We start from the raw sequence: 14624 nt of genomic DNA, 5'->3' as shown, positions 1-14624 counted from the left end.
TTACGTCCTTTGTGAAGTCAAACCAGAATTTGGAACCAAGATAGTCAAAAATAGAGTATGCCGCTAATTTTCAGGGTAGACAGCCACAGAATAAACAGGATACAATAATGGTTTAAGCAGGACAAGCAGTCCTGAAACTAACTTTAAAAGATTTTTACCACAAGCCAGCGAGACAACTTTGCCTTCTTTGAACTTCCCAGCACCCAAACACAAACACAGATTATACTTTACTTGAACCCCAACCCAGAACAGATCTAATGCTGCCCCTATATAGAAAAAATTTCAACTGACACAAATTATAATATAAAAAAGTTTAATTGTTATTTCACAGTCATTATTCACACAACACAGAAAACACAGGCAGGACCAATCTCCTTCTTTTTGAGTACATATATAGCAATGTCAGTTCATGTGGCGGAAACATAGTCGTGGCACTGAGTGGTTGAATTAGCAGTGGTCATAACAATGACAAGAAAAAACAAGAAAAAAAATACTTAATACAATTTATAGCATTCATTTTGAGAAAGAAACGTAGTGAGAGTGTAGTGTCTCTTTAAAAATGTCATTTTTCAAAATATGGTAGGTAGAACAGTTTGAAGCCTCTTCTTCCGCGGACAGCACAGCTGATGTATATCACATGGTACACTGGGAAAATACAGGGAATGACATTTTTAATATAGAAAATGAAAGCCTGCATTTACTGGAACAGGTAAAGTGAATCTAAAGCTCAAGGAACCAAATCATGAATTTACCTCCAGGGATGAAGAGAAGAAATCCAGGTACAAAGAAAATAGCACTTGAAACACCTGTAAGGAGAGTTTCATCAGTTACAACCACCAATAAACACACAATCACATACACAGAGTAAAATTTAAAGGAATAGTTCAATAATTTGGGGGGGAAAAAACACTTGTATCGTCTTGGATTTTAAAGGCCATGAACGCTACATATTGCTACAGCTAGTAGACTGATGGCTTAGCTTTGTCCACAGGTGATAAAATCTGTCTAAAGCCCACTAATAAACCAAAATAATATCATGTTTGTTTAATCCCTACAGTAACAGTGTATAAAAGCAGCGTATCAACACGATTTTTGTGGTTTCCTGTGGGGGTCGCCTGCTGTAATACAGTATTTCTGGATCGGGAGAGTAACTTCCTGCAGTTTTGGCAGCAACTCCAGCACTGAATCGTGCACAAAACCGTCATCAGTGTAGCTTCAAAAATGCACAAAAGGGTTTTCCCCAAAGTTTAAAAGACACTGTACTGGAGTCCCTCAAAAGGATTTTTCAAATGTCCAAACAATTATTAGGTCTGGACCTTTGCTCAAGCGTGATGTGCTCTCTCTTATAATGCTTAAATAATGATAGCTGATCTTGTGTTTGGACTTCCAGTCTTATTCATTTGTGGAACCCGAAAAAAGAAAAGTTTATCTAGATGCTTTTTTAGACCTTACCTGCATTTGGATTCAGCTGTATGACAATACCTGTGAAAATAAGAGCTAAAAAGAAAGAAAAAAAAACTATGTCAATGAATTGGGAGACAAATGAGTGAATATTATAGTGAGTTAAGTAACTTTGGGAAAAACCTGTTAAACAGAGAGGATCAACAAGGGGACAAAGTTCAGCATGCTGCTGTATGTCACAACACTAAACAAACTACCAGGTGTAAACTTTGATCACTGATATTTCATCCATTTTATTAACTATAACTAATAACTAATCTTTCAGTGGTAAAGTCATTATGGCTAAATAATATTCCCGTGACATAAAAATAATCAGTAGGAGACACCCTGGAAAACATGAGACAAACAGGAGCATGATAACTTGGATAATTTAGATTTATTGACAAAAAAACTTCCAGTTAAGACTTACCGACTCCAGTGATGAGGAGAAGGAAAGAAGCCAGAACAACCTTTCTGTTTTTCTTCACCAGCGGATGAGACACCCACCTGCACAACAAAACATTATTTTTTAAGCAACAGTGTTTGTTCCTGTGTGTGAGACAGCATGTGAGTGTGTTTGAACTGACCCGCAGCAGTGTGCAGAAAGCTGTGTGACAGAACTCAAGGTGCTGAAGGACCACTGGGAGCTGCAGTACGACAGATTAGCAGGGTCACTGTGGAGAGAGCAGAAACAGGGTTTATCTCACATTCAGAGAAAACACAGGCGACGGGGGCAATATCAATAGTTCTAGCTGTAGAAAAACACCTGATTTTGAAGAAGTTATTGAAAGAGTAATTGCCGTTGCTGCCCAAGGCATCTTCATTTTCCAGATTCTGAAGAAACAACACACGATAAATAAGTTACAGTTAGAAGAAAACTACTTCTAGCCCTTATATTTGTGCACACACAGGTAGTATTCTTACCTGATACTTCAGGTTACTGTGTTCGAGGGAGCCAGCGGCAGCAGGCGAGGGATGAGTCTGAGGTTGTTTGGAGAAAGTAAGAGGACCAAATGTCATCTCTCCTCCTTCTCTGTCCTTCTCTCTGCCTTTCCATGCCTGCGGCTCGCCATCAGACACGGCTCCCTCCTCGTCTCCCTCCAACACGAAGGCATCGTCAATACTAAACTGAGTTGCCATGGTTATCGCCTCTTACACCCTGAGGTCCTGTAGCTGGATGCTCACTGCGGGTCCAGAGTAAAAACTCAATGTTAGTACATATAGTTGAAGCTATGAAAAAAACATTTCAGTGGTAATTTTCATTATTTACACGAGTTGTGGTGTTAAATGTTTAAAAACAAAGACTTTATACACTTCTTGTGTTTTGGTTGTATGGCATTTTGACCCCGTCAGCCTGTTCGTTACTCTTTAAAGATTAAAAGTAAGCGACACATGCCTTTAAGTACGAAGCTCATATCCTCTGGCGACCAAGTTTACTACTTTTTAAAAGCTAAACCTCCTAATATATAAAGAAAAGTCATGAAATAGCAACAGATCTCCCACGAATTGGCTTACATTTTTAAGCGGATGAAAGCAAAGCTAACTATATGAACCAAAAGCTAAATGTGCGTGTGCTTTAAGTCTCTGCCATTGTTTGTGCTCTTTCCGCTAGTCGATCATATGACCAGGATGAAAACTTACTGTCTTCAAAAGTTACTCTTTTCTCCAGGGAGGCCGGACTCGACTCCACGATTCTGAAACACGGGTCACATTCTTTTACAATGCATGGCAAGTCTATAGAAAGACTTCCGAAAAGTTTTTGTTTTGTTTACGAGTTCGAAAAACGCTTTTGTAAAAGTTTTGAATCCGTTTCGTTAACACCCGGACCTCGAATGCACACGACTGATTACGCCCAAAGATCTCCTCGGGAAACAGTCCGCTTAATCGAGTGTAGGTTTGTCGATCGACGCTCTAACTTAGGCTAATGGTGGACCAAGTATTCGTCATTTATTTCAGTAACAGTAGGCTACTTTTACTAAACTGAAAAAAATACTCTTTTACTATTGAAATCCCTGCATTGGAAATGTGCTAAACAACAACTATACTTATTGTCGTTAAAATACAGCCTGTAGCTATGTAGGCTATTTAACTTAAATACTTGAAACTTCAAAGAACTTTATGTAGGAGACAACAAACAAGTGCAGCTTTAAAAAACGGTTTAAAATTTCACCATTAAGAATAAGTTAGACTAATAATGTCTATGAAGACATAAAGCACACACACTAGCTCAGGTGTTAATGAGTCTGGTGGAAATGGGCACAAAGCTGGACATGCCGCGCTTGCTCATGAAAGGTAGGAATATTAGGCTACACTAAACGTATGCCTGCTCAGTGCATAAAATATGAAGGCTAACTGTTAAACTAATTGCATTAGGTGTGCAACTTATAATTTCCTAATTGATTTATAGTCTGATTATTCTCTTTGTCAACCAATCTGATTGATAGTCTGATAGTTAAAACCTCAAAATGATTAAAAAGAAAAAGGTATATATAACGTTTGGAAAAGTAATTGTCACCCAGTTTATAATCGACTTATTAGGCTACATCTGTTCTACTTGTATAGTGTCAGGTAGAGTAGTCTAAGAAAACCATAATAACTTCTAAGCGTTATCTAATCTTTCTTTTTGCTCAAATTGGAGGAAGGAAGTTAAGTTACATTTACTGTTATTCCACTTGTCAAGAAGGATCAAGTATCATTATTTAAATATTACATGTTTGAAGTTCAAGAATACATGCTTTGATAAAAACCAGCAATATAAATCGTCCCACTTTGTATCTTATGCCAACATGTGAAATCATGTGATTTCCAGCAAGTCAGAAGATCTGCACCACGCAAACAAACATCCCTAAACTAACAATCATAGATAAGCCATTGTTGGTTTCAGTTCAGGGGAGCAGACGGTCAGGTTTTAGAAGGAGTAACAGGAGCCGGATGTGGCAGAAACATTAGCTGAAAAGAAAAACAAAACAAGTGACTGCATCTGGATACATCTGGAAATTGAAGAAGCGTGAGTTATTTTATCTTTTCAGACTTTTTGTGGATTTTGTGGATCACTTAACAAAGTAATATTATTTTGCTGCTAGTTTTGCTATTAACTAAAATACTTATCTTCTGAAGTTTTTTATTGGATCAATTGCTGACAAAGGTGTACCTTTGGAAAAGTTCTTACTTGACGATCACAGTTAGATAAGTTTTAATAGTGGGTCACATTTTTGTACAGATTGCAACACATATTGATCTTTCTTCTGGCTTGTTGATGCCAAATTCATTTTGAAATCCTATATTGCTCCTTTTGCTCTGTGCTCTACTTCAGATGCGACTCCCGGCCACACTTTGCCTCCTGCTGCTCATTTTTGAGGTAAACTTACCTGAGAAATGAAAAATTAACTCTTTAAAGCTCAGCCACATTATTTACCAGTATTTTCAAGAACCATTACTTAGTCCGCCAAAGGGCCTAAACCTAATCTTTCTTTACTGTTGAAATAAGCAGCTTTCATTCATATATTTACATCTGTTTTTTTGTCTAGTTTTCGTCATGCACAGAACTCATGGTGACGCCTGGTTCCACTCTGGAGCTGCCCTGTCCCCTATCAACTGATTTCAGTGGAGAACCAGTCACTTGGAAATTCAATGGTCATATTATATTCCTGTGACTACCACAGCTATTAACTGTGTTTTGCAAAAACTGATATAACATTTTTCAGTTTTATCTTTCTCTTAAAACAGGTGAAGCTATAAGTCAACTCACGTTGCGTGGGTCGCCTACAGTTAAAAAAGATGGCTTGATTCTCTCTATGTCCCCTGTAACTGCTGCCAACAATGGCGAGTATGAGTGCTCAGTGAAGGAGAACAACATGGAGATTAGTATGAAGTACAACATTGTTGTTGTTAGTAAGTAACAAAGTTACACATTTTTCTTCAATCATAAGTACATGGAATTTTTATTTTATTCACAAAAAGTCATATACTTTCAATTTGGATAGTTTCGAATGTATTTTTATATATGTATAAGGTTATATATATATATATATAATATATATGTATGTATGTATGTATGTATGTATAAAAGTTAAAAAAGTATTACTAAAAGTGTTTGTGTCTCTCTGCACAGCTCCAAATGTCTATACCATTAAGATAACTGAAGGCAACAGCGGTAACCTCCCGTGCTATTTCCCACGTACCAGCCAAGTTACAGCTAATGCACTTTGGTTCAAGGAGACAAGGTTGGGCCAGAGGGCACAGCTGAACACTGAGGACAATTCAAGTGATGATGATAAGAGGATAGAACAGCTTTATCCATCTGATCATGACCAGACCATCATACTCAGAGACACTGTCTTGACAGATACAGGGAAATACTTTTGTGAATCAGAGGGGAAGACCCTTAGCACTGTATTCATTTTTATTGAAGGTAGGTTTGGCAACCCTTTCTTTATACCCTTACTACACGAAATGACAAACTAATAAGCTCCAAATGAGAAATAAAGATCTACTTTCCAGACCATGTTGATGTACTGTTTTATAGTAGGAATAACATTTATGTACATTTCTAACCATCCTTACTTTCTTCCAGTTGCTCCTACCGACGTTCCTTACTCATGCAGTGGCCTCACCCAACCATGGGAGCCCTGCCCTGATGAGAACAGTCGCACAGGGGAACCCATGTTGCAGGAATCCATGGCAGAGTTTTCCATGAAGCTGTATTCTTACCTCAGACAGTCACAGCCCTCTGGCAACTTGCTCTTGTCTCCGATCAGTATCGGTGGGGCATTGTCCCATTTGTTGCTAGGTATGAAAAGGGAAGCCAGTTCCTCATATTTATATCAATTGTATGATTGATTATTAGTCTGGTGATATATCATTTTATTCCTATTGGCAACAACTTGGAGTTACACAAACCTATCCTGCTGCCAAATTTACTACAGTGTCCAAATCCACCTATGAAAATAGTTCCAACAAAAACACTTTTTACTCCTCTTTGAAAAACTGAAAAGACAAAACCTTATTTAGCTTTTAAATGTCAAATCCATACATCCAACTGTTTTCTTTTACTTATCTGGGGGCCGTTGCTTTGGCAGCAGGCTAAGCAGGTTAGTCTATACGTCCCTCTCCCAAGCAACGTGTTCTTACTCCTCTTTGGGTGATTCAGGCCAGTTGAGATATAAAATCCCTTGATCACGCTCTGGGTCTACCTTGGGGTTTCCTTCCAGTTGGACATTCCTGAAACCTTTTAAGGAAGGCATCCTTGAGGCAACATAATCAGATGCCCAAACACACTCGGCTTACTCGTTAAAATACGAAGGAGCAGTGGCACTACTCAGGCACCCAGAGCTCCCGCTTTCTCTAAGGCTGTGCCACAGCACCCTGCGGAGGAAACTCATTTTGACCGATTCTCTCAATGATCTCATTTTTGTCACTACCCAAAGCCTATGACAATGGTTGAGCGTTGGAACTAGGATCAACTAAATACTAAATTAAAAAAAGCGTTTCCTTCTAGCTCATCTCTCTTTTTAATACGGGCCAGTTGTGCTGACCCCCCCGCGGCACCAATCTATCTCACAATCAGTTTTACTCTCACTTGTGAAATAGAAATAAACCCTGGTATACTTTCATACTTTCTTTTTGCTTTAGGCAGTAAGTCAGTAAGTCCCCATCCCAGAGAAGCAATTCCCCCTGGCCTTAGGCTGGAAGGTGCTGTGACTACCCCTTCAAATTAGCCGGTAGGTCACATTTTGAATAAGCCTACAGAACAACATCATCTGCATAAAGCAGAGATTCAATTCTGAGGACCCTAAACTGGTCATTCTCTCCCCCCCTGGCTGGGCCTTGAGATCCTGTCCATGAAAATAATAAACAGCATATGTGACAAGGGACAACCCTGACAGAGGTCAACACCCACTGGGAACGTCTTTGACTTTGTGCCTAGGATGCAGACACAGTGCTCACTTTAGTAATACAAGGACAGGATGGCTTCTAGCACTTCCTCAGTACCCCTACTGGACACTGTCTTTGGCCTTCTCAAGTCCAGAAAGCAAATGTAGACTGGATGAGTAAGCTCCCATGACCCCCCCCCCCCCCACCCAATAACCCTGCAATAGAGCGTGTCCACTGCCCCACTGCCAGGGTGGAATATGTTTTTCTCCTTCTGAATCTGAGAATTGGCAATTGGCTGGAGCCTTCTTTCCATAACCATGGAATAAACTCCTAGGAAGCTACTAGGAGTTGTTTTGGAATTTCTTTTGGGATTTTTTAGTAGGAAAACTTTAGAATAATGCCTACCTTATCCTTTAAGTTTCTCTGCTCTAACAAGCAACTTTATCCCTTTGTTGCCGGTGCTCATGTACACAAGAAATGCTTTTAGATGACCTGGCAGTTACATAACGTCTCTCACTTTGAATGTCACAACAGTTTTCCTCTACTTTAACTAAATGTCAGACATTCTTTGTGGCTTTCTTCTTTGCTCTTTATTTATAGTCTTTTTTTCCCCTGTTCCCTTCAGGTGCCAGAGGTGACACCCGTAAAGCCATTGAGAGGGCGCTCTTTGTGCCTCATGACTTCCACTGCGTTCACTTCCAGATGATGAAGCTGAGAGAGAAGTTGGCCAGCTCCATGCAGATGGCTTCTCAGATCTACTATAACCCACGTACTACTGTCACACTCGCAAAACAACTCTGTAAAGAGAAAGATGCAGAGATTCTGAGTAAAAAACACCCTCTGTCTTTGTAGCTCATCATGGTTTCTGTGTTCTCTCCCTCAGAAATGAATCTGAGTGAGTCCTTCACTAACCAGTCCATTGAGTTTTATGAGGCAGAGCCAACAAAGCTGCTCGAAAACATCGAGGAAAACGCGCAGATGATCAACAGCTGGGTGGCAAAAAAGACCAACAATAAAATCACACATTTGGTTGACACTGTATCCTCTAACACACAGCTGATGCTGCTCAACGCTGTCTCCTTTAGTGGTCAGTAGTATATTTGCACAAGTGTCCATGTGTGTTCATGTGAAAATTGTGGAAAGGTATTAAACCTTGCGTGTGTCTGCCTCAGGTCAATGGAAGGTCAAGTTTGATCCAAAACCCCATAAAGGACTTTTCACAAAACTGAATGGTGACATGGTGAAGGTGCCTACCCTCTACCACCAGACATACATGCTGTCTGTGATGTACAACCCGGAACTACAGTCAGAGGTAAAGACCAGCCAACACCCATTTACCCACTTATTTGCATGATAGAAAACAGAAGGTGAAATGTGAGGCAAAGATACAGGTGAGGTGAACGGCCATCTTAATGGCTGAATGCAGCAAATTACCTAAAAAAACAGAGAAAAACCTGATGTTACTACATCGAGTGGTGCATAACATACAATATGCTTCCACAGGTTTATTAATATGGGGACAGTCGTTCTGAATAAGTCAAACCTGTTTGGTAATTTGTGCGTACAAGATGTGGTATGAGCAAGCAGCTAGCTAGAATTTAACCCCAAAGCATGGTGTAATAAGTATGTATGTATAATAGAGTTTTTTTTTAATAGCGATGTGTTGGTCTGGGTTTTGTAATACCTGAACCCACCTGAACCCACCATCTACCAAATTTATATTGACTGTAATGATGATTTGTGTTTGCTGTTTTTCTTTCTTTTTAACACTCTGCGCCTTAGTGTTATCTATTGGAAAATACCAACACCTTTAAACTGCAAACAGGAACTGCTTTTAGCTAATTTGGAATATTTTAAATGGTGAGAATTTGCCAAAGTAAAAACAAACAGCCCGCAGCTACTAAGTGATCCCATTTTGTTGCAGTAGTTTGATGTGTGAGGCAGAGCATCAGTAGTGTTAGAATACGAAAACCCCAGGCTATACGGTTATACGTGGGTTTCTCTTTTTGCGAACAGGTGGCGAGGTTTCCTCTCTCGGATGAAAACAGTCTTTACGTCCTGCTGCCTCGCTCCAACACAGCAACCGGCCTGCAGCAGCTGGAGGAGAAGATGACGGACACGGCTGTGCGTCAGTTGATTGACCAGATGAAAACAACATCTCCTGAGCCCGTCGAGGTCACTCTGCCCCAGATCAAGATGGATGTCCAGCCAGACCTGAACATACTTATAAAAAAATTAGGTTTGTTTTTGTACTTTTGTCTGTCATAATACCATAAAAATGAATACCATCCATGCTTTGAGACTGTGTATCACTTTAAAGTGAAGCTATTAAGTCCCACTTGAGAAAAGATACTCTCTGCTCCTTGATGTCTCTCTGTATCTGATCCACTTTTACTTTGCTTTCCTCCCTGCATTTCCCCCGCAATTTTATCTCTCCGCAATTTTCTGTCCCTTTCCCCCAAACAGGACTGTCATCACTCTTTGAAGATGCCAAGCTGTGCGGCCTGAACTCCGAAGAGAGGTTGGTCCTTGACGATGCCAGACACAGAGCCTTCCTCGCTCTGACCGAACACGGGGTTGAGGCCGGAGCTGTCACCAGCTTGTCGTTCTCTCGCTCCTTCCCTTCCTTCTCTGCCCTGCGGCCTTTCATCATGCTGCTGTGGAGTGACCAGGCCAATGTGCCACTCTTTATCGGGAGAGTGACTGACCCATGAGAGAGAGCAGGGGAGGGGAAATGTGAGATATGGTAACAAAAGGCTGTCTGACAGAATGAAATACTTGTCATAAAATTATCTTTCAATGTTCAACCAGTACCAGTATTACTCTAAGTAGTTAGTGAGCCTCAGGGAAACATATATACAAGCCTGGATGTTTCCAAGATGATGAATAAACACATTAACCCAACACATTTGCTGTCTTTCGTGTGTTTATAAAGATTACGCAAAATGTGGATCACATGCAAAAGGAAGACAGACGACCACTGAAACAACTTCAATTTATTTTTTGAAGTAGTTACACAAACCCACCACAGGATGGCAGCCATACTGTGTGATTGACATTGACAGTGAATACACAGGAACTGCAGTAGTGAATTCCCCATCTCATTCGCCCCTGCCCTCCTGCATCATCACCACTCATATCATTTTTAAGGAAGACAAGTGTCAAAATCTGTGACAGTAAAGGTTTCGTTTCTTGAAATCAACAGCCTGTTTGGTTAAGCGCAGCAACTGAGCAAAAAGTACCCTGAATCGTTGTATTCACAAACAGAAACACACTGAGACTGAATGGATGGCAGAGACTGTAAACACATCCACATTCAGAACGATCAGCTAAGGTCGCGCTCTATTATACAAGCTGATAGTGATTGCTAAACATGCAGCTGTATTGCAGATAAAATGATTACATAAGCAAAGCGGGGTCATTAGACAATAGTCAGAAAAATTCGGTGACTGTAAACAGAACCAACAGATCCACAGACGGGAATACGCAACCATCATGCCAGGAATGTGAACTCTATTAGATCACTGTCACCCAGCACGGCCCCAATCAAAGTACTGAGGATTCCCAGAAATGCATCTTTAATGTCAGGATAACACAATAATGCTTTTTGTTTTGGTTTGATTATCTCGCTGCTGACGTACTGCGTGTTTTAATGTGCATAGAAAAAGTACAGAAGAAAACCCAACATCCTTGCCCAACCCTCTTAAAAGGTCTAACTGAAAATGTGTTTAAGCTCACTGTTATAACACATCGTTTAGTCCCAACTCTGATAATAAACCCAAGCCCTTTAATTCGAAACCTAATTCACCACTGAAGGATCCATTTTTTGCAGTCAACGATGAGACACAAGGTTGTCGAAGGACACCAAGAATATGAGCAGCCGGATCGATTCAACAGTTAGAAAACTCCCGGAGGCCACTGACCGACTGTGGGTGTGCTCTCGTGTACCAGCAGTGTACGCCCAGAACCAGAGTGAGACATGAACAGAGGGAGTAAATCTGATATCCTGGCATCTAGACAACTCAGCGAAAGTCTGTGCAATATACACCATCAATACGTAGAGATGTGCATAGGGACACATAACACATGAATATAAACTGTACAATCTAGAGTAGTTTGCAATATCTTGGATCCTGGCTTGTAAGTATTCACTGCCCCCTGCTGCCACAGGAGTTTCCATTCAGGGTGTTATCTCTTTTTACCCCCCCTGAGGTTTAAGTGGAGGGCGGTCCATTTATTGACCGCAGCGACCATCTTCCTCTCGCATCATGCTCAAGCTCAAATGCTGATATAATATCATACTGCTCCTTCCAGGTTGTAAGTATAATACATTTAGGGTATTTGACAAATTATTATCAATGTTATCTGAAATCTGGCCATATGTTTATATAGAAAAAAACAGATTTGATTATCTATTAGCTAGGGTCAGAAAACAGCTAACGTTAGCGTTCCGCCACTTGCTAGGAAGGAAGCAGTGTATGATCCTGTCTCACTACACTAGTGGCAGTGTTACAAGATACAAAAGGAAAGGTGTAAATTCCTATCTAATGTAATATTACACTGTAACTCTTAACTTAAATGTAAACAAGCGGTAAGCTAGGAAATGGTGCAATCATTAGCTGTTGTCTGATGTTAGCTAACTGTGGACGTTAGCTAACGGGTGATCAAATATGCCGTTTTCCTTTGAAATTTGGCGAGAGGTGCCTCCAGATTTTAACTATTCTTTTCTGCTGCTCAATGATCGGCAAGCAGAAATATGATTTGTACAGTTTAGAACCTGTAACACTGCAGAACAACATTTCACCAGCATTAGAAGACGTCGGAGCAAAATGGCCGCTGTGTGAATACGGTCATTTGAGTCTGCATTTCTACCATGTGCACAGTTTAAGCTGTGGCGCAGACACTGACGGTGCGTACTGACAGAACGCGAAGTCACTCGGGCAAAAAATTGCCCCCATTCATCTCGTACCGCAAGCAGCCGATTCGCTGCTCAAAGCGTACTGGGATACCTAGCAACGCACACCAGGCAAGCGGCGCCATTTTTTAACAGCTTTTCTCCCTTATGTCATAATCACTCATTTTAAGAAAACCGTGGTGTACTATTCAGTAAATAAACCTCATGAGGTGTTGATTTGATTGAACAGACTCCTCAATTCACCCCAATAAGTGACCAGAGAGGCTTAGCGGACGCGAGTGTAGGCGAACTGGTCGCATGCAGTGGGTCCGCACCGTAACACAGTAGATGTAGTGGTCTTATTTCCTGTCCAGAGGATGAAATACATGACACTTAAGACCTGATATTTAATAGGTCGTAAGCAATTGGATGAATGAAATAGTGATCACAGCAATGACTCCTCTTTCTCATGGTAGATTTCTTTTACGTCTTTCTTTTTATCTCCAGCGTCAGAGGGTGTTAAAAGCTGAGTTAGGGGGACATTACATGCTCTGGGTCTCATAAATCAAACAACAGGACCATTGAAATGCCCGAATTTCCAAACTAATACACAACTGCTTTGATATTGCCCTGTAGGGAGGAAATGTTGCATCATTGATGACTCTTTTGGAGCAGAATTGGAGCCACTGAAGAAAAAACTTGCGTGGAAAAGTAAAGGCGCAAGCGGCACCTCCAAAAGTAATATCCGTTCTGCCTGCCGCCGACGCAGCTTTTTCATCAGGAGAACCAAAATGAGCGGTCAGAGGTTATTTAGCAAGATGTATTCAATTCTGAAAGTTTCTGGCATTGTGAGAGAAAGATGACAAAGGTCTGGGACACACAATTGACAGCTTCAAAGTGTCCTGCGGCCGGGGACACTCACACCCACTGAGGCCTGCGGTGGTGTCGGTGGCGGAGGTGGCAGAGGAATTTTCTCTTGTATGGGTCTTTCTTGTCCTTTGTTATTATTTCTTCACACCTCTGTGCTTCTGCAGTTGGACGGAGACATTTTGAATGGGGCATGGCGTGAATGCAGACAGACACACAGACAGAAAATGTAGGCACTCATATTCTCATAGCCCTCAATCACGCACACACAGACACACACACACACACACACGCACGCGCGCTGACATGTCAATGTCTGATATGAAGGTGTATAGAAAGCCACTGTCACTGAAAGACAATGAGAGACATAAGAACAAGAACACTGAAACGGTAAAGGTACAAATCCACCAAATGGATCATTTTGTGCTTTATAAGACGGTGTGTTGTTTTGCATCAGATCAACAACCACTAAACTTCTTACAACAGAATCACCCCCGCTCCGCTAGCTATACACCACATTATGAGTCACTAGGGTGCACACAAACTTTTGGCCTCTTTCACTGAATGAATTTGAGTACATTAATCTCAAATGTCTTCATCAGGTGTAAATTTGAATGACAGAGTATGAGCCACTTCCACGATACAGTAAGGTCTAAAGCACAATTTTTGTGAGTACTGTTTTGTTACGTCAACACTTTAATGAGGACATCGTCACAATTTGGTTCACCTTTAGAAAAAAATACATTTTAAAAAAATGTATTCAGATTACACATCATTACCATCACTAATATTAGTATGAATATCATATACTAATACTCGGTGCTGTAATTATGACAGATTTAATTTTTAACATCATTATTATTGCGTTTTTTATCTTTGCTCTGGCTTCACTTGGTCTCTGTTGTCAACCATCTTTCAGTGAGACAAGTGTGTGTGTGTGTGTTAGTGTGTATGTGTGTGTGTGTTTCTATGCATGAACGTCTGGTGTAATCTAGTCCGGTTTGTCACTGCTCGGGGCTCCTTGCTGTGTGAGCGTATGCCAGAACTCCACTTTCTTCCCTTTGTTTTTGAGACACTCGAACCAGTGTTTGAGTCTCTGTCCGCTTGCATTGATGCCCAGCTCCACGCCGCCTGCAGACAGAGAGGGAGAGGCAGAAACAGAGGAGCATGAGGAGGTGATGGGGAGAAAGACGGAGATGGGAGGAATCAAAGGAAGCTGTGACAGGAAGTGAAACCAGTTGTGGAAGAAGTCCTGATACAACAACGTAAAAATCCTACATTATACGGAAATCCTTATTTTTTTCTGCCATTAAGCTGGTTAGCAGCTTGTTAACATCTCCTACATTGTCATTCACGTGGAGTCACATTTCTGTAAACCTGATAAATGTAAGTCCATTAGTCACTCTCTTTTAGCTCTGTTTTTGATTGCAACCAACTCCCGAGGGAAATCTCCGGCTCTTTAGCTGCTGAATGCTCCACTAAGTTCCTCAGTCGTGGTCGTAAACTGTGTCTGGCTGCTGTTTAGTGCTGAGCAGGTAGTGTACAGACG

The 14624-nt window shown here is 40.9% G+C and overlaps 3 protein-coding genes across 3 annotated transcripts in view; 1 reads left to right on the top strand and 2 right to left on the bottom strand.

Annotated features, from left to right (window-relative positions):
- Positions 1-329: 329 nt before the first annotated feature.
- Positions 330-3288, bottom strand: tmem134 (transmembrane protein 134). Its single transcript, XM_069666461.1, has 8 exons — positions 3082-3288; positions 2365-2624; positions 2207-2274; positions 2028-2114; positions 1871-1947; positions 1453-1497; positions 753-806; positions 330-645 (listed from the first exon to the last, which is right to left on the bottom strand). Exons 2-8 carry the CDS (start codon positions 2578-2580, stop codon positions 563-565), a joined length of 630 nt encoding a protein of 209 aa, XP_069522562.1. The 5' UTR covers positions 2581-2624; positions 3082-3288; the 3' UTR covers positions 330-562.
- Positions 3289-5017: 1729 nt separating this feature from the next.
- On the top strand, positions 5018-10177 carry serping1 (serpin peptidase inhibitor, clade G (C1 inhibitor), member 1). Its single transcript, XM_069666258.1, has 9 exons — positions 5018-5073; positions 5167-5331; positions 5552-5851; positions 6014-6229; positions 7940-8083; positions 8198-8401; positions 8487-8626; positions 9331-9553; positions 9781-10177. The coding sequence occupies exons 2-9, from the start codon at positions 5235-5237 to the stop codon at positions 10026-10028; spliced, it is 1572 nt and encodes a 523-aa protein (XP_069522359.1). The 5' UTR covers positions 5018-5073; positions 5167-5234; the 3' UTR covers positions 10029-10177.
- Positions 10178-10314: 137 nt separating this feature from the next.
- doc2g (double C2-like domains, gamma) overlaps positions 10315-14624 on the bottom strand; it is a 45864-nt gene continuing 41554 nt past the window's right edge. Inside the window, exon 11 of the mRNA XM_069666659.1 lies at positions 10315-14206. Within this exon, the coding sequence (XP_069522760.1) occupies positions 14067-14206 (140 nt within the window). The 3' untranslated portion in view covers positions 10315-14066. The remainder of the gene's footprint in view (positions 14207-14624) is intronic.

Source organism: Semicossyphus pulcher, unplaced genomic scaffold, assembly GCF_022749685.1.
Source record: "Semicossyphus pulcher isolate SPU_LCO1_2020_fin unplaced genomic scaffold, fSemPul1.0.p SCAF_17, whole genome shotgun sequence".
Classification (NCBI taxonomy): Eukaryota; Metazoa; Chordata; class Actinopteri; order Labriformes; family Labridae; genus Semicossyphus; species Semicossyphus pulcher.
The sequence above is the reverse complement of the archived record's forward strand: the minus strand, read 5'-3'. Positions and strand labels throughout refer to the sequence as shown.